This window comes from Meleagris gallopavo, chromosome 2 (assembly GCF_905368555.1).
Source record: "Meleagris gallopavo chromosome 2, MGAL_WU_HG_1.1, whole genome shotgun sequence".
NCBI classification, from domain to species: Eukaryota; Metazoa; Chordata; class Aves; order Galliformes; family Phasianidae; genus Meleagris; species Meleagris gallopavo.
The window spans coordinates 104,648,039-104,667,768 of record NC_139405.1 but is presented as its reverse complement, the minus strand read 5'-3'; the positions used below and the strand labels follow the sequence as shown (position 1 = coordinate 104,667,768).

Below are 19,730 nucleotides of genomic sequence, written 5' to 3'. Positions count from 1 at the left end.
TGTGCTGCACCCCGGTGCTACTCAATGTCTTTGTGAGTGCAGAAAGAAGTGCAAAGTAATTGCACGTGCAGGGGGGTGCCTGCAGAAGGGCTGGATGGATTGATCCTGGGAAATGGTACTTCTCAAGGAAACCTGGCCCACAACATGAACTCCTGGTGAAAGACAAGGTGGGCATCTCCTGGGGGACAGTGCATGTGCATGGACCTGGTGGGACAGTGCTGGGGCTCAGCATGGTGTCTGCACTGGGGAAAAGAAGATTGCAAAGCCCAGGGAGGCAGAGAGGAGAGCTGCAAGGGTGAATCAGGGGCTGCAGGAAATGTCTTGCAGCTTGGAAAGTTGAAGAGTTCTGTTGAGTGTATCCAGAGGAGTGGGAGCAGGCTATGACACTGCATAAGCACTGACAAGAGTGGAAAATGCTGGCGACTAGAGAGGTTTTTAAATCCAGCATAGCAAAGAATGACTCAAAGCTGAAGCCAGACAAAAACAAATTAGGAATAGGGCCCAGATTTATAACTCTGAGTGATTACTTTGGGAAGGAGCTGCCAGGGGAAGTGGTGGATTGTGCAGGTTGGAGCCAAACAGAAGTTGAGGGCTCGTTGTGGTAGAAGTGGGTGAACTCAGCGATGCTCAGGAAGTCACATCGGCCAATGGAGTGATCTCTCCTGGCCTTCGAGTCTGTAAATCTTAACATTTTGAGGTTTCATTTCCTGTGTCCTCTCAGCTGTAAACAAGCACGGTGTAATTCACAGCAGAGGCTGCGCCTTGCTTTACAGGCAGAACTGACAAGTGAATGTAATGCAGTGCAGCAGTTGTTACATGGCTTTGGATGCTGGGGTGTTTTTTTTCCCAGGAAAACTGATGTTCTTCCATTGCTCTCTTCTTCAGTGCGGGACAGGCATGCTTTTCTCTAAGCAAGATGACTCAGGGGTGAATAAAACGCAGCATTTTTATCAGAGCAGCTAATTGCACCTCGCACACAATATGGGAAGGGTTCCTGGGAACCCATTGGGAATTTCACGCCCTCTCTGTGGTTTGTTTCAGTGTGAACTGCAAAATGGGTTCCATCTCTGCCTACACCCTCCACAGGCACTCGTGAAGTCAGTCGCTCCGTATCCACTAGAATCTGTTTTATATCAGGGATTGATTTCAGATACAAACTCCCCCAGGTCAGTGCTACATAATTCTCTGCCTGAGCAGTAATGCCAAAGAGCATCCCCTGGACGTGTGTATTTTATGGAGCTGTACCACCTACAAAGCATGTCAATAAAATTCTCATCCCTCTTCTGACAGTTTTAATCTAGCTGGCAGCTTAAATATAGAACAAGGGGAAGGGGAGGCTGCTAAGAATTGCACAGACCTCTCCAAACATTGCCTTTATTTTAACAAGTGAACATTTGGTTATTACATTCTCAAGCTTTTAAACATCTCACACTGTCAAGAACTAATAAATCCTTTAGCACCTAGCTGTAAGTGGAGGCTCTGATAGGATGTAACAGGCGTGCAGATCATGCAGAGAGTCATAAACCACCTGTAGAAATCACTCCTCCTCTTGCCTTCTGCTGTGCTGGATTAGCTTTTTCTTTTTCCCCTTTTTTTTTCCTCCTTGACTCAGTCGCAGATTTAAGAGTGACAGAAGACGAAGGGGAAAAAAAAAATTCCCTTCTGCTGAAAGTCCTTTATCCTGGATCACTGCAGCCTTCTGAGGGCCACCCTATGAGCTGGCATCCATTTGGGTGCCGGAGGAAAACGCAATGGAGGCTTCTCATTGAAATGTGTCCTATGTGCAGAGGGGGCTCTGGGGCCCTGCAGCATCTTGGCACTGCTTGTTCCCATTCTGGGCCCTTTGGAGAGCCCAGGTGCCTGCCAGTGTGAGCATTGCCCTGTGTGGCAGTTAGTATGATAAGCCACTTCTGAATGGGGAAAATAATCCTTGGGTTGAGTATGAGGGGTTGGCTGTGGAATCCTTCTGCTTTCATTTTGACTTTTCCCCTGAAGAAACTTGTACAGACTGTAATCCTCTCAGTGCTCCCGTGAGCAAAAGGAATAAAGCAAGATTTGTGTAAGGAGACAAAAGCTTTTGTTAGGACAAGCAATGTGGTTGGACAAAGCAACAAACTCACGGGGACAGGAGCGTGTAAGAGCCTGAAGAGCTGTCATGTCTCTTAGCAAAATGGTAGAATTTGTCCCCCAGTGCCCAGCAAGAAGCTGCTGAGTTCCTTGTCCAGTGCTTCCCTGGAGTTGTACAAATTTCTTGTGGGGCATTTTGTGGCACTTAGAGACAAAACCAGAGCCTTGGGGATGAGCTGGGGGCCCAGAGCCCAGCCAAGCCAACGGTGCTGTTCAGAAGGTTTTAAGTGGTAGCTGTCACCCATCTTTCTGTGCTTCGTATTCAGAAAGGCAGCTTCCCTCCCTCGTTCCAAGATGTGTATTCATTAATTAATTAAGCTGCCAGTCTCAGCTAACCACCTTCTAAGTCATTAAGTCTATATTACAGGGAACAGCGTTGATGAATGTTGGAGTGGTAGATCGGGTTCCCCAGGCTGATATTTGCACTGGCTTTGGTGCAGCTGCTACTAAGACTGGATTATATCTTACATGCATGGATTATGTCATATGGGAGGATGGAATAGTTTGGATCGTGGCAAAGTATTAGACACTGGCACAGGTTGCCCAGAGAGGTGGTGGTGGGTGCCCCATCCCTGCAGACAGCCAAGGTCAGGCTGGATGGGCTCTGAGCACTGATGGAGCTTTGGGTGTCCCTGCTCAGTGCAGGGAGTGGGACAGATGGCCTTGAAGGGTTCCTTTCAACTCAAACCATTCTATGAAAGTTAATTTTGGAAGTGAGGTCCAGAGAAGAGCAGAGCTGGGACAGGAGTGGGAGCAGCATGGGAAGCGTCAGGTTTTGCATTGCCTGCACGCCTTGGCAGCTGTCTTCTTGCCTGTGCAGTTAACATATTTGACGTGCCCATGCAACTTGAGCATAAAGCAGATTTAGCAGTTGACATGAGTGAATTTTTAATAGTAACTTTGCATGGATTCGAGCATGCACAACGCTGGAGCGTCAAGATACGGGGTATGAGTGTGATAGCAGAGGAGAGACGGTCTGATTCTTTGCAAACTTAATTAAATCGGGTCATTAAAGCCATGTTGCAACGTATTTTCTGCCTGCAGGAGAGGAACAAAGGCTATGCCAGGGCTGAATTAGAGCTGAGGAAGAGCTACACATTTCCCTTCCTCATCTTTGCAGTTTTGACCGTGCACAGTTGACACAGCTTTTGAATGAATTAAGTCCTTCAAATTGAGATGAAAGTTTTTTTTTTTCACCCTCTGTTCCTCCCCCCGGTAAGATGGAGATGTTCTACCTGCTTGATCTCAGAGCTGAGTGTAAAAAAGTCTCAGCTCCTCGTGCCTGTTAGCTCCTGTCAGTGTTCAGTGCTCATTAATTTTGCATTCACTCAGCACCGTATAATTTTTCCTGACATTGTTCAGACAACCAGCCTATTTTACTTAAGACATCTCTACACCATTAGTGTTTAACTCTAAAAGGTGTGAAGGCAGAAGGAAACATCCTTCTCCTTCTGTTCTTGTGGCGGCATGCTTCGCTCTGCTCTTTTTGCTGTTAAATGAGGGTTTTAACAAAAGCAGAACTGTAAACTTTTCCTTACAAACTGTGCCAAGGAAAGTGATGTTTGATGACTGCTAAAATCATCTAGTCCAACCATCCACCCATGCCTGTGACTGCTCTAGGCTATGTCACAAGATATGCTCTTGAGTGTCCATCTGGAGCCCCACAAAGGAGAACCACTGAACCCTATGCCATTGGTGCATCATAGCATCACAGAATGGTTTGTGTTGGAAGGGACCTTTAAGCTCACGTGGTTCCACCCCCCTGCTGTAGGCAGGGACACCTCCCTCCAGCCCACGTTGCTCACAGCCCCATCCAGCCTGGCCTGCAATGCTTCCATGGAGGGGCATCCGCAGCCTCGCAGGGCAACCTGTTCAGTGTCTCACCACCCTCACAGTAAAGAATTTCTTTCTAATATCTAGTCTAAATCTGCCCTCTTCCAGTTTCAAGCCATTTCCCCTCATCCTGTTGCTACCTGCCCTTACAAAAAGCACCATGGTGGCTGAAGGCCGCACTGATTCCAGCTCCAGTCCTAGTGATTCTGTGCTGTGAAACCCTATGAGTGCTTGCACAGCGTGTTGGGGCATCTCAGCTCAGGGAATGTCAATGAACTCTGTAATCCACTCCAGCAGGAGCTGTAAGAGCATGTCTGGTTATGCATCAGGCTTCTTCAGCTGCACAACAGCGGTGTTAATGGGGATTAGTGCTGTAGGCTTGTTAAAAACAAACGTGTCTGGTGTCCAACCTGCCTGTGATCCTTGGCTGGAAGGACGTCACAGGTCGGTTGGGATGACTGCAATGCTGAAATATGTATTTGTAGTCTACAGAAGGAACCAAATGGGTTAAAACAAGACTGATGATTCATTCACGTTGCAGGGTCGTAGGGAACTTGGTTGTGGGTAGATACAGGCTTTAAAAAAGCTATTAAATCACTGCTTTAACCTTAATATAAATCCACGGCTCCACCTGCAGATCCATACTGGTGGATGATTGGCGCTGGCACAGGTTCCTTGGAGAAACTGTGGGTGTCCCATCCCTGGAGGTGCTCAAGGCCTGGTCAGCCCTGGGCCTGAGCAGCCTGAGCTGGTGGGGGGGCCAGCAGCCCACAGCAGGGGTTGGGGCTGGGTGGGCTTTATTATTCCTTCCAACCCATTCAGGTTGGATATAAGGAGAAAATTCTTCTCCAAAAGAGCAGTGATCCAGTGGCACAGCTGCCCAGGGAGGTGGTGGGGTCAGCATCCCTGGAGGTGTTCCAGAACCGTGGGGATGTGGCCCTGAGGGATGTGGGCAGCGGGCACGGTGGGATGGGCAAAACCTGATTGTGTCTCCTTGTTGTTGAGAGGAAATAGAGGATAAGAGTGCCCTAGGAAAACCAACCCAATCTCAAAAATCAGAATAAATGGATCGAGTGGTTCTCCTCTAAAAACGCCTTTTTCTCTGCTTTGCCCACAAAAGAGGCACAGATAGAGGAGCTCAAGTAGAGACCTCTCCATCACTGGGAGCCCCCCGTGCTTGTCTCCAGTGGGTGGCCATGAGAGGTGGCATCAGGCTGATCTACACAGGGCTCCAAGGGAGCTGTGCTTGATTCTGGAAGCTGAGATCTGCTCTTCTGTTTCTTGCACTGATATTTTCAAGCTTTGAAGCTCCCAGATTGTATTTTTCCACAGTTTCTTAAATTCGTAGATCAGATAATTTCCTTCCACCTACTAGAATAAAAAGTTATACAACCAAAGAGCTGCTGATTTCCATACAGTGTTCTGTAGGAATCTGGTGTTTGTGCAAGGGAAGACTCAGGGATGGGTTTTCTGCACCCGCCTCCATGTGAATGTGCTGATGTGCCTTAGGTGGGCAATGGGCAAACCTCAGCTCCTGCAGCTTGAGTTTTGGGTTGTGGTATCTCCAAAGAAGATGGGAACCATTGCAAAGGGGCTGCAATTGGGAGCATGGCTGGGCACTGTAATCAAGGTAGGAATGAAGTAAATCCCAAACGACCTCGTTGAGTAGGGGTAGCACCACTGGAAAAAACATCTTTTGTATTGCTGAGTCTTCCTGTTTGCTTTCTCAGCCAAGAGGCAGATTCCTCCCAGCAAAGCTCCAGCCACAGAGTGGGGAACAAACTGGTTTCACATCCCTGCCTTGCATGGGGCAGCACAGATTGGTCCCATTTGTGCATGGCAACAGCTGATATTTAAAGAACATCACCTTCAGGCGTGCAAACCTTCCTAAATCAATAGGTTCACTGATGTCGTAGCAAATGGTTTCCTCGTTTGATTCTTTATCATAATGCTCCTTACCTCTTTGGTCCCCAGACTCATATGGCCTTGTGTGCCAACACCATGCTGAAGACCAACTCCTGACCTGGGGCCACCACCACCACCAGCAGCCAGCAGTTCTCCTTCCCCTTAACCCCACAGATAGCCCTGGACACGCCTTCTTCTTTGGACACTGTTTAAAACCACATGTTTTATGGTCTAGATCCTCTCACATGCTGCTTTCTTTTAATATTTTTCCTTTATTATTGTCTTTTTTTTCCTCTCGTGGCTTCTTAAAATCAATTTTTGTTTTCTAGAAGGCGCGTGCTGTGCACTCAGAAAACCTTCTGCTGAGTAGTTTATTTTTATGGCAGTTTTTTCCTGTTGGGTTTACTGGACTGATAGTAGGCACTAATTAATGGCATAGCTTTCTGTCACGCTCTCAATCCGTGGGTGCACTGAGTCTGTTCCATCTGATTTTAATTAACTAAAAATCAGAGCTCCTCATTGGGGAAATTACAGCTGTGGATTCAGTCGCCTTGCTCCTGTCTTATGAAGCAGATAGAGCAGAGCTGAGCTGGGGGCTGCCATTGCCATTGGCTTCCCTGCCTTCCCCAGCATCTTCCCATCCTTGTCCCCTACCCCAAGGCTCTGCTGCAGGTCCTTGGTGCCCACCTGTGCACAAAGCCACAGGCTCTCTCAGGTTGAACATTTTGCCTTCAAGCTATTTATTTTTTCATAGCAAACTCAAAACCCGAAGAATTTTTGGTCTTCTGTCATAAATAAAAAAAAAAAACACGTTTCCCCATGGAAATTTTGGGTTAAAAGAGAGCCCTTTGGCTGAGTGCTGGTAATGCCCACGGAATTTCATGGGGTTTTCCTAGGGAGTGGCAGCGAGCTCCTCTTGCGTGGAGAAGGAAGCACTAAAAGCCTTCATGCTGGGAATGGGGAATGGTTATCCTGGTTTCCTGGATGCACATTGTTTTTTAAGAGCACAAGGCTTCTGACCAGCACCCCTGTTGAGAAGATCCATTTGTAGAATCATAGAACCATTAAGGCTGGAAAAGACCTCAAGACCATCAGGTCCAACCGTCAACCCATCACCACCATGCCCACTCATAGAATCAGGAAGGTTGGAAAAGATCTCTCAGATCATGGTCCCTTCCAATCATGGTCCCTTCCAACTCAAACAGTTCTATGATTCTATCACCAAGTCCAACCATCACCCCATCAGCACCATGCGCTCTAAACCGTGTCCCTCCGTGTCACATCTACACATTTTGTACGGGTTTGTCGTGATTTGGGTAAAATGGGATGAGTTAAGGTTTTTTTGGAGACTTTTCCCATCGTGCCCTTGAATGCTATAGTGATGGCTCCCACCCCATTTCTCCATAATGCATCTTCTCACTTTTTTGGGTGCTTGCTTTGCCCTAGGTATGTGAGTGCAGGCTGAGTGCAGGATCCTGGGCATCCCATTTCCTTGAAAATCATAGTGTATGTGTTGTCCTGCCAAAGAGATGCATGCAGGAAAGTCAACTAAGGATGGGTAAATAGTCCAGTGAGCTGATTTTTTGGCTTGCTCATGGCTCCTACAGCCATCCAGGCACCCATAAGTCTCCCGAGCTGTCAGAAAATCAAGGCGTCATTTTAAGAATGCATTTAAAATAGCTCATCCTCCTTTGTGCTGCGAGAAGGAGCCGCTTTAATCACGTTGGAGGCAATTATGCTGTAATCAGGGCCATTGGTGTGCCTGACTTTTATGGAGCGATGGGGATTTACGATGCCAGCGGATGCCAAAGCCCCCGGGGCCGAATCCCGGCTGCCTCCCACGGTAGGAGAGCGGCAGATTTGTTACTCCTGCTGGTTTTATTTTCCTGTGGATCTGTCCATCCAGCTTTATAATTAGATTACAAGCACCGGGGCCGCAGGGACCATCGCTTTGCCCTGGGTTCAGTATTGAGCACAGAGAACGCTCAGCCTGCAGTGGATGCTCCTCATCAGCTCGAGTCATCGTGCAAGGCATCAGGTGAGGTGGTAAAGCAGACAGGTTTAATACAGGAAAAAGAAGAGCGAGACTAATGGGTTAAGGAGCAAAACAGCGGTTCGTGGTAATGTATTCCTTGTAGCTCTCCCGAGGTAGGGCTGCTCAGAATGAGACGCTAAAGAGCTGCGTTTAAGCACATTAAGTTAAGTGCTTTGCGGGGACGAGCTGACACTTTGAAGGAGTTTCGTGTGGCTGCAATGTGTCGCTCCGGAGAAGATGAGCAGGGGCTGCTGCTTCTGCTCCCAGCCCAGCGAGCGGCCGGGCTGCAGGAGGCGAAGGAGACGCACAGGAGAGATGCCGGCAGCTCCAGCTAATCCTCCCAGTAATAGGCTTGGTGATGGCATATGAAACTATTTTGCTAAAGTGGGAGGAGGATCCCACAGCCCAATTAAAGGATTAGATCTGAAAGCTAGTCCATTACCTCTAAGTACATGAATTTATGAAGAGCAGAAAAAAGCCGTTTCTCACGCCCTTTGGTAATAAGCGACGATGAGTTCTGCTCGGAGTGCTGCTGCTGCCTCTGCCCTGATGGGCCTGAATCCCTGCGCCGGTACCATGGGATGGGGGCACAGCCCAGAGAATCATAGCATGGTTTGAGTTGGAAGGGACCCTTCAAGGCCATCTGTCCCACTCCCTGCATTGAGCAGGGACACCCACAGCTCCATCAGTGCTCAGAGCCCATCCAGCCTGACCTTGGCTGTCTGTAGGGATGGGGCATCCATCTCATCTCTGGGCAACCTGTGCCAGTTGTTCAATCTAAGTCTCCCATCTCTTAATTTGAAACCATTTCCCCTTGTCCTGTCACACCAGACCCTGCTGAAAAGTGTCCTCTTCCTTCTCACAACCCCCTTCTCATGTTGGATTCAGCTAATTTATTTTCCAACAGCCCATGGGTGGGAGCAAAAGCAGAGGCAGAGATTGAGTGAAGCTCATGGCACAGCTTGGTCTTGCCTGAAAAGCAAATGCTCCTTGAAGCTTGCTGCCCTTCAAGCCTTGCTATGTGCCATGCATGGGCTGAAGAGCAGAGTTTGGGAGGAGAATGCACAGAGGGAGTTTGATGGGGGCGAACGTCCCAGGAGGATGCGGGGGATGAAGTGTGTCAAGTGACACATCTGGAAGGCTTGCAAATGTGATTTGTTTCTGAGTAATAAAACTTGCCACTCATTAATAGGATTAGATCTACACGCAAATGAATCACAGCACAAATCTGCTGCTTGCAGTAAATATTACGTCGAGTTAGGCACTTTGCTGCTGAGTCTGATGCGCTGCAAAACACTAAATGCAATTTAGCTCTCACTTAGGGATGAGCTGGGGAGGAAAGGGATAACTGGAACATCTGGCAGTGGTGCTCTGAGTGGATGTGGCAGCAGTGAGGTGGTGGCATCCACCAGGAACCATGGACACCCCATGGGATGTGGCACCCACCAGGAACCATGGACACCACGTGGGTTGTGGCACCCACCAGGAACCATGGACACCCCATGGGATGTGGCACCCACCAGGAACCATGGACACCACATGGGTTGTGGCACCCACCAGGAACCATGGACACCCCGTGGGATGTGGCACCCACCAGGAACCATGGACACCCCATGGGATGTGGCATCCACCAGGAACCATGGACACCCCATGGGATGTGGCATCCACCAGGAACCATGGACACCCCATGGGTTATGCCTTCGGTGTGCTCACTGTGGCCTCATGGAGGCTAAAAGCATGCACGGTCCAAAATATCCCTGTTGTTCCTTATCCATTGGTGCCCCATCAGTGGGTTGAGCACATGGTTGGGGGAAGGATGGCTGCATGAGCCCCTGAGCCAAAACCACTTGCTCCACGTCTCATGGAGTTACATGAGCTGGAAGGGGGCCCTGAGAATTACTGAGTACCCGTGCCTCCACCCAGCACCACCCAAGACCCAAACCTTGGTGTCTCTGCACCTTGGGCTATGCTGGGTTTTCGTGCTCCAGGTTTCCTCTGGCACAGCCCATCCTTTGGGAATCCCTCCTGCCTATGATTTATTAATGTGTTGTCTGAAAAACTCCCCATCAAACACTGCAGCCTGCACTAAACTGGATATACCGTTTCCTTTTCAAAATGTTGATGTTGGATTTCTCTCTCTCCAGCCTTCTGCTTCAGATGGTTTTTCCTTCCTGCCAGTGGCAAATTGTGATCTAATTAGTGCCTTTATTTTACCAGGATTAGAAAAGACATTGTATTTTTTTCTTCAAGTTTTTTCCCTTCACAGGGCTGAGAGATGACACAAAAATGCCAAAGTCTATTGATGAGCGTCACGCATTGTCTGGGTGGCAGGATATATGAAATCCAGCTGTCAATGCTTTGTTTGTTATTGGTTACATTTCAGTAGGAGAATTACAGTTCTTTGGCTGTAACATCCCTTTTCCTTTGCTACAGAGAAAGCAGCTGATGATGAAGTCCAGAAGTCTGACATCTCATCCAGCAGCCAGGGAGTGATTGAGAAGGAGTCGCTGGGACCTCTTCTGCTGGAGGTGGGTGCAGTAAGTAACTGCAGTGGCATAATTTATGATATGGCACGGTCCATACTCTGTGATTTCTGCTGGAAGCCAAGTAAGTAACTGACAGGTGAAATGAGGAATATTTTTTGAGAAAACAAGTGAGTCTAGGCTTCAGAATACCTGCATCTACTGATGCTTGCTACATTATCCAAAATCAGTCTAGATCACCAGATCTCCTTCCCTGGAAACACCAGGGAAAGAGACATCCCTCTATGCTTTTGGCTGCAGGAACTGTGGGATTCTCTGTGTATTGCCCTGCATAGAGCCAGCACAAGGATGACATGCCCCTGCCTGCAGGCTGCATGTAGCATCTCTGGGCCAGTGTGGCAGCCCCAGTGGCACACTGAAGATAGAATCATAGGATCATTAAAGTTGGAAAAGACTACTAAGATCATCAAGTCCAACCATCAACCTAAAATCCAACTGTCAACCCATAGTCCAACCATCAACCCATAGACCCATAGACCAACTGCCAACCCATTCTCCAACTGTCAACCCACAATCCAGCTGTCTGCCCATGGACCCATAGTCCAACCATCAGCTCACAGACCTAGAGTGCAGCTGTCAGTATGTTTTGGCATAGGATACAGGGCATGACTGAGCTGCCAGCAGAGCAATGTGGTGCTCACTGTAGGGCTTGCAGAAGAGTGGTAATGAAGATTGGGATTTGTTTGTAGTGGAGGTTTAGAGGAGCTTTCCAGGTTGTCCTTAATCTCTGCCCACAGCGTGCTGCTCTTCTTTGAACCCTCAAGTTATTCTGTCCAAATTAATAAAACAGCAGAAGGTGACTCTGTAGCAGAGTTGTTAACAGCTCAACATTTGGCTGGCGTGCTTCTTGCCCTTCATCTCCACTTCTTCCATCCTGTGGTAGAGCATCCCATCTCGGCTCCCTGCTGCAGCCCAGAATTGTGGAGGTGGCAGATGCCTGGGAGCAAAGCAGCATATCAGTGTAACAAATGGCACTGAAAAACCTGAGCTCCTTATATAGAAAGGGAAATTAATTAAATCAGCTTGTTTGTGACCAAAAATTATATGCCGTGCTGGTGTTGGGTGTTAATCAATCCTTTCTGCGGGAAGGAATACAGAGGTGTGTGGCTGTTTGGCAAATGCTGCTTTGTAAATAATCTAGCGTGTATTGTTTGGCTTGAAATGCATGTTTAGATTACAGTTATTACCCACACTGGCTGAGGAATAATTTCCTAATTGGCCTCTTCCCACACGAGTGCATGAAGCTCGATGGAGGTGGATGCTCCAAAGCCACCCTTTGGCACTGAGCCTTCTGCCTTGACCAGAATCGTAGAATCGTAGAGTCATGGAATGGCTTGGGTTGGAAAGGACCTCAAGGATCATCAGGTTCCAAGCCCTCTGCCACAGGCAGGGTCACCAACCAGCAGACCAGGCTGCCCAAGCCCACATCCAGCCTGGTCTTGAATGCATCCAGGGATGGAGCATCAACAACCTCCTTGGGCATGTTGGGGATGTCAGTGTTGTTGCTGCCACCCCACAGGTGATCTTGCAGGATTTTGAAGCCTGCAAGGCTGCTGCACAGTTTGTTTGCTGTGTAGATTGACCACAAGAAGCAATTTGTGGTTTTGCCGGTCCCCGAGCAGCACTCAGCCTCTGATGCTTAAAAGGATTCCTGAAACAACTTCCAGTGTTGGGATGCCCTGGGCTCGGGCAGGGTGTGAAAGCACTGCCAGATTTAGGGCTGGTAGATGGGACCCAATGCCCACTGCTCACCCCAGGCACCATGCTGGGGTGCGTGCTGCCACCACCAAACATAAGGTCCCCATTAGGTTCAACTCAGAGCCCCAAAGGCAGCATCTGCTGGAGAGAGGTGCAGGGGGGTTTGCCTGGCTCTTTTTTGAGCTCCCCAAATGCAAAAGTTGGTTGTCTTGGCGATGCACCACAGCTGGGCATAAGGAAAATGGCAGTGGATCTGCCAGAACCATCTTGACAAAAGATTTCTTTCTTCTTTCTGTCTTCTATTTTTTTCTTTTCCTGAAGGCTTCCTGTTTTTTTCACTCAGTACTGCACAGCAAAACCTCACTTTTGTGAAGCACAGAGCAGCTTTCTCCTGGTGCAGGCAGGATGCTGCGAGTGGGCTTGCTGGGGATGCAAGGACCAATTTTGGAATCTGGGTTGTGATGGGATTCCCATGTCCCTGTGCAAACTGTGACAGCCTGCAGGGCACCTCTTGCTCTGGTTGCAGGGTGGTGCAGCACGAGAGCTTGCTGGTTGTGGAAGGAAAGGTAGGAATTAAACTCCAGGAAGGTGGAAATTCAATCCTGCTCGTACAAAAACATTTCAGCTGATGCAGCATGCCTGCAAGAGTGTAAATCAGCCATCAGTCTTCTCAAGGGCTTCTCAACTCCGAGCTCATTGCAGAAGGCAGAAAGCTGAAAACCTTCATTGCATCCTCATTACAGTGAGCAGAAGGGCTCCATGTTGTGTGATTGGGTCTGGTTCACTTTTGTCCTCATTTGCTCGATTGCAGGGACTGAGTTTGCCACTTGCAACCTAAATGCACACACACACACACACACACACACACAAAGTTATTCTGCAAGATGCTGGGGCTCGCAATTCTTGGACTGTAATTAAGCAAGTTGGGCATATGCTTAACTTCAGTGTCTTGCCAAATCAGTCTTCCGGGCTGCTCTGGCCCTTTGAAAAGGTTTGTTTATATGTTGCTGGCACAGGACTCAGAAGCAGAGACGTCCTCAGCGTAGCTCGCAGACCTTAGAACATGTTTAAGCAAATGTGCTGTTATTTGATCTCTAGCAAAGGATCCACGGCGGTTATGAAATACCTCGTTACCATTAGTGCCTCTCGGCTAACCACAACACTGATCCTCATGTTTACTCCTTTGTGCCATCAAGTATGTGCAGCTGTAATTGTGCTGGTAGGTCAGCTGCTCGGCTTCATTCAGGTGGCCCTTGCCTGTGTCCAGGAACTTTGGGTGTGCTGAAAAATGGGTGGAAAACAATTGTTAATGAGGAGAAGAGGGAGAGAATTAACAAAGAAATATTAGATGTGTCAGAAGAGGTGAAGTTACATTAGTTGTGTGAACATAGAATCAAGAAAAATTGAGATATGGCACTGAGGGACATGGTTTAGTGAGCATGATGGTGATGGGTTGATGGCTGGGACTTGATGATCACAGAGGTCTTTTCCAACCTTGGGCTTGGGTTGAAAGGGACCTTAAAGCCCATCTAGCTCCATCCCCCTGCTGTGAGCTGGGTGCCCCCCACCAGATCAGGCTGCCCAGGCCTCCGTCCAGCCTGGCCTTGAATGCCTCCAGGGATGGGGCACCCACAGTTTCTCTGGGCAGTGCCAGGGCCTCGTGCCCTCTGAGTAAAGAATTTCTTCCCAACATCCAATCTAAATCTCCTCTCTTTTAGTTTTAAACCATAATATTGTGCTTTCTGCTGTCATTTGCTCACGAGATGAGTGAGATCTGTTTTTCCTCATCATCTCCTGTTTGAGAGTTATGATCTAAGATGAACATGATGGGATGAAGGGCTGGGACAAGAGGCATGTGGAGGTTTCCCATGGCTGCAGAGTGGGTCCTCAGCACAGGACTTGTCCGTGTTCCAGCGCAGGGACCCACTGACCCCATGCTGACCTCCTTTATCCCACTGCAGGCATTGGATGGCTTCTTCTTCGTCGTGAATCGTGAAGGGAGGATCGTCTTTGTCTCTGAGAATGTCACCAGCTACCTGGGGTACAACCAGGAGGAGCTCATGAACACCAGTGTCTACAGCATCCTGCACGTGGGGGATCACACCGAGTTTGTCAAGAACTTGTTGCCCAAGTCTCTAGGTAAGAAAGCTGTTGGCCCAAAGCTTGGCCATCAGCAAAGCTGCCCGGCGTTTGTATATTATTTCAAGTGCTCTGAAATTCAGAGCTACACCCTACCCAGGTAATGAGCCATAAACTTCTACCTGCTGAAATACATCCTACCAGCGAAGAATCAATATTAGATTTACGAACAAATAGCAGTGCTAATGGATGGCGCTCTGAAAGTAATCTGTCTTTCACCACTAAGAAAACTTTTGCATTCAGTGCTGCAGCTCCACGAAGCTGCTCGAGTTGGAGCTGGGGAAGGACTTGCTGGGCTTTGTTTGTGAGTTAGTGTAAAGAATCCAGCCTGATCCTATCGACCGCTTGTTCGCTTGCCAAAATGCATATCGCTTAATCGGCATTTAAGCTCATTTTTAAAATAATGTGCTTACTCAACGGCACTGTAATTTAACTCTCAGTAAGAGTCTCTGCCTGCCCCACTGCCAGAGCCTTTGGCAGCCTCCATTAAACCCCCAGCTGCAAAGCTTTGGCTGTAACGGGGCAATTTTAAGGGGTTTTGTCCCCAGCTGCTGTCAGAGCCCATCATATTTTGCCAGGGGATGGGCTGCACTTTGGGAAGCTTTGCTACATAGACATGATACGCAGCCCGACTGTTTCAGTGCTTTCCATCAGCATCAGTGGAGTCATGACTTGGGTGCTGCTGTCATCACCTGTGTGTTGTAAACTCACAGTGGTTCTCCATGCTGGGCAAATGGACAGCTGGGAGGAAATGCTACACGACAAAGGCACTTGCATGGCTCTGGAGGCAATTGAAAGAGCAGCTTTTGTTCATTGACTCAATGCAGGCATCCTTCTGGAGATACAAGGAGAGTGATGCTGTGCAGTAGGGGAAGGAGCCACAAAGTCTTTGTGTGCTTGGAGAGTTCTTTGGTCATTGCTGAGCTGAAAGCACAAGAAACAGCCCAAGCTCAAAGCATCCTGAGCAGGGATTCATGACTGGTGCTGACCAGCAAACCAACAGGACTGCTTTGCCTACAGCAAGGTTTGCCCAGAGAGGCTGTGGATGCCCCGTCCATCCCTGGAGGTGTTCAAGGCCAGGTTGGATGGGGCCCTGGGCAGCCTGGGCTGCTCTGAAACGTGGAGATTGGTGGCCCTGCCTGTGGCAGGGGGTTGGAGATGCATGATCCTTGAGGTCCCTTCCAACCCAAGCCATTCTGTGATTCTGCAAAGGGGCTCTGCCAGCATCCTCCTCTCAGCACACTCTGCACACAGTCCCATGGCATGGGGTTGTGCTGAGGTGATGCTCCTCTGCTGACCCGGGTGGATAATGCTGAATTCAGGCATCCCTGAACTGTAACACCACATCCACTGACACCTTTGAAGATATAACCACTATTGTCAAAACGTGCTTTTTCCGAATAGCTTGACTGAAAAACAGGTCCTTTTTTCCTTTTTTCTTCGGAATTCACAGTTGTCTTCCCTCTGGGTAAGTGCAGTGATGTCTTAAGCCACCTGTATCTATGAGCTTATGGAGCTTCAGGCTTTGTCTCTTCCCTGAGGTTACCTGGGAGCAGCTGTTTGTTTTCTTCTGCTTGGATGTTACAAGCCCCTCGGCTCTTCTGGCAGAGCAGGCTGTACGAGAGCTTCACAGTCTGCTGGTGGCAAAATCACTTGGGTTGAACATGGATCTCCTCAGAGATGGCTGAAAGGGTTAGCAACATCAGCCTTCCAACATGTACCTGGGGAGACCCTGAATGTGCCACAGTGGTTAAACCACTTCTGAGGAAAGCCAGGGGAAGGTTTTCATTGCAGTGTGATGCACCGCTGTGGAGTCATACTGAAGCTTCTCTTGGGCTGAAGCCCCTTGTCCTTACCCTGCTGGACCAGCACCAGGAGCTCTCACTGCAGTCAGAGTGGCAGTGATTTCCCTTTCTGTCAGCCCCAGAAATGAGAAGGAAGAAGTTGAGAAGCAAAGAGAAAATCTGGTATGCCCAGCTGGAAGCTGGCTTGCTGCATTCACCCTAGGAGCATCATTTCAGCATTTCTAGTGCAGTGGCAAAATTCAGGAGTCCTTCCAGGTGCTGGGAGTGACTCAGCCACCTTTGCCTCAGTTTCGCTGTCTGTAAGATGGAATTGGCATCATTAACAGCAGTGTGATGACTTTGATATCAGTGTGGGTTATAGGTGCTTTTACTGCTCTTCTGGGATCACTGACTCATGCTTGGGGTCTTTGGCAGGTTTACCAGCCATCCCCTAAGAGAGAGTATCCCAGACTGCAGCATTGCTTCTCCTCCAGCCTGAATTCAGCAGAGCTTTTTCCCTGTTATTTGGCAAGATAGCAGTGTTTGGTGGAAAATTTGGCTGTGGTTAGGTGGGATCCCACTGACATCGCTGTCTGGACATCCTGTTCCAAGTTTTGTTGTGCAGGGAGCTGCTGTGCTGCCGTGCTTCAGGATCACAGTGGTTTAATAACACCCAGCAATGTGGGCACAGCAGGTCCAGCCTTGCACAGGCTTCTGGTCTGCAGTGAAGATCAGAGCTCTCATCCGTGGAGCTTCATCTTTGCAATATGTCACAACTTGTAACATTCCTTCTCTTCCTTTCTCCCTCCCACCCCAGTGAATGGAGTTCCCTGGCCTCAGGAAGCGACCCGACGCAACAGCCACACATTCAGCTGCAGGATGCTGATCCGGCCGCCCGATGAGCCTGGCACTGAGAACCAGGAGGCTCGCCAGCGCTACGAGGTGATGCAGTGCTTCACCGTTTCCCAGCCCAAGACATTCAAGGAGGAAGGAGAAGGTAGGGCAGAGCCTTCACCTCTAGCCCTGCAATGGGAAGGGGATGGGGAGAAGGGGACGAGGTGAAATCCTCCAGGATTTTCACCAAAAAATGGGCAGGCTGACTTTTGAAAAGGCTTCCGTGACTCTCCAGAGGCAGCTTTTGGCACTGCTTGCAATCAGTGTTGCTGGAGGAAAGAGAAATCCCATGGATGCCATAGATGTGGCACACAGGGACGTGGTTTAGTTGGGTGAACGGTTGGATTTGATGATCTTAATGGTCTTTTCCAACCTTCGTGATGCTGTGATTACATGTAGAGAAATATTGTAGTGGGCATGGTGGTGATGGGTCAGCAGTTGGGCTTGATCACTTGATCTTGGAGGTCTTATCCAACCATAATGACTCAATGATTCTGTGAGTGGGCACGGTGGTGATGGGTCAGAGGTTGGACTTGATGATCTTAGAGGTCTTCTCCAACCTTTATGACCCTATGATTCTATAATTACCAGACCAAGCTTGCTGGCTGCACAGCCTTTTCCCAGCAGGCCGCAAAGGGAAGATACTGTTGAGTGAGCCCAGACTCTAATTGATAGCACGTGCAGGAGATGCCTGACCATCAGGAATATTCCCAGCCCCAGGAGCTGCTCAGCACCGTGCTGATGGCAAGGTTTTGGCCAAAGCAAATGCAGGATTTTGGACGGGTGGGTCACCCTGGTGGCAGCAGGGCAGCTGCTTCCCTGGTGTGAGGTCTCAGAGCAGGAGAGTGAAAGAGCTTCCCTGCAAATGCCGTAGCTCTCATCTCTGTGTACCAACTCTTATTTTCCAGCACATTAGCTGAATTAATCCATTGCGGTTTACACAGGAGATCACGACTGGAAGAAATAAATTATGGTATTTTATGACCAAATACTTTGCCTGAAGCTGACAGTTGCTGGCTTTTAGCGCTGACTTTTATTGTACAATACTGCCAGATCTGAAAAGCCTTTACAATTAATTTCTCCAAACACTGGAAACCTCTCCCAGCAAACTTCATATAGTTTACAGAGAGCCTCCTTGCTCTGAAGGGCCGAAGGACTGCTTGGGGTAAACACTTCCAGGGCAGGACATGGCTGTCGAGCACCGCAGAGTTATTTTAATTAACATTCTGAATTGCAAGTGGAGGCTGTAACGTGTGACTTTCTCATTCTCCTAGTCCCTTCTCCTTCTGCTTTGGCAGATTTCCAGTCCTGTCTGATATGCATTGCGAGAAGGTTACCTCGACCAGCAGCCGTCACCCCTTCTGAATCCTTTGTGACCAAGCAAGACACCACAGGTAATGTCCATGCAATGCTGCTGGGGCTGTTGGGGCTCCTCCTGGCCAGCAGCATCCTTGCTGAGCTGTCCTTGTGCTGTGCATCCCGAAGGGTGCATCCCATCTCCTCCATCACAACGAGTCCTTGCACTCTCCCAAGGCTTTGGACAGGGTGCTGAATGCTGGGTGCTGCTGCAAGTGCTGGATTCAGTGGTTTCCTCAACCAGCAGAAGGAAAACTGCACTTGTGGCTCTCGAAGGGGGGGTGCAGGACTGATCGAATGTATCACACATGCAGCCACTCTCCCCTCCATTTGATTTCAGGGGATATTGAGGTTGCTGATCAATGGGAAGGAAGCAATCGTCACCATTCGGATTTGGGGATGCTCTCATCCAAATATTGCTTTCTTCTTTATTGAAGCGGTTTGGTGACCTTCTTTCTGACTGTTAATCACCACCATGGACTTCCCTGCAACCTGTGAATCCTTAATGAGTGCATGCAGGCTTTCTGCTACCTCTCCATTGCTGTAATATCCGCTTTGCATGGCTGCCTGCTTTTCCTGACACCGGAGAGTTCTTTGTGCAGGAGCATACACTGAGAGCACGCGTTCTGCTGTGCCTGAGTAACGTGGCTCTCCTCTCTCCACCCAGGTAAAATCATCTCCATCGACACCAGCTCCCTCAGAGCTGCCGGCAGGACGGGTTGGGAAGATTTAGTGCGGAAATGCATCTATGCTTTCTTCCAGCCTCAGGGCAGAGAGCCATCTTATGCCAAGCAGCTCTTTCAAGAAGGTAACAAGCTCCTCTCACCGGCTCTCTCCCTCTCGTGCTGAGCAGCAGTAGCTGCAGTACCAAGTTGATGCATAGCCCTTGTTGCTGGCTAAGTGCTTTCTGGGAAAACAAACACTGCAATAGTAATTGCAGAGCACTGGAGGGTGAGCTGAAGCAGCTGAGCATCGCTGGAGGAGCTCCTCCAGCTGCAGAGCAGCAGAGCTGGGCCAGGTATGGGGTTCCCTTTAGGAACCCTTTGGGAAATACGGAATTGAGGCACATCTCCACAGGCCAGATTTGGGCATTACACTGCTGTTCTGCTGTTGTTGCTGAAGGTATCCCTGTGTTTTTGGTTGTCCCCTTCAGTGATGACACGTGGCACAGCCTTCAGCCCATCTTATCGATTCACCCTGAGCGACGGGACGGTGCTCAGCGCCCACACCAAGTGCAAGCTCTGCTACCCCTCCAGCCCAGAAGTGCAGCCCTTCATCATGGGCATCCACATCATCGACAGGTATGTTCCTGTAGCGCTGCTGCAGAGCCGTGCTCAGGTTGGTACCATGCCTGCATGTGATTCAGGAATCGAGGAACCCATCCTCAGCCCATTCCAACCATGGCTCGTGGTCTTG

The 19,730-nt window shown here is 49.1% G+C and overlaps 1 protein-coding gene across 8 annotated transcripts in view; it reads left to right on the top strand.

The window, feature by feature from the left end:
* The window catches only part of NCOA1 (nuclear receptor coactivator 1), a 157,588-nt gene that overhangs the window by 112,660 nt on the left and 25,198 nt on the right, over nucleotides 1–19,730 (top strand). For 6 of the 8 annotated variants that reach the window (XM_085218252.1, XM_085218247.1, XM_085218245.1 and 3 more), the window contains 6 exons: nucleotides 10,334–10,428; nucleotides 14,103–14,280; nucleotides 16,882–17,061; nucleotides 18,233–18,352; nucleotides 18,982–19,122; nucleotides 19,468–19,615. In XM_085218252.1, coding sequence (XP_085074378.1) covers nucleotides 10,334–10,428; nucleotides 14,103–14,280; nucleotides 16,882–17,061; nucleotides 18,233–18,352; nucleotides 18,982–19,122; nucleotides 19,468–19,615 — 862 coding nt within the window. The remainder of the gene's footprint in view (nucleotides 1–10,333; nucleotides 10,429–14,102; nucleotides 14,281–16,881; nucleotides 17,062–18,232; nucleotides 18,353–18,981; nucleotides 19,123–19,467; nucleotides 19,616–19,730) is intronic. The other 2 variants (XM_085218249.1, XM_085218248.1) reach the window with 1 other exon arrangement.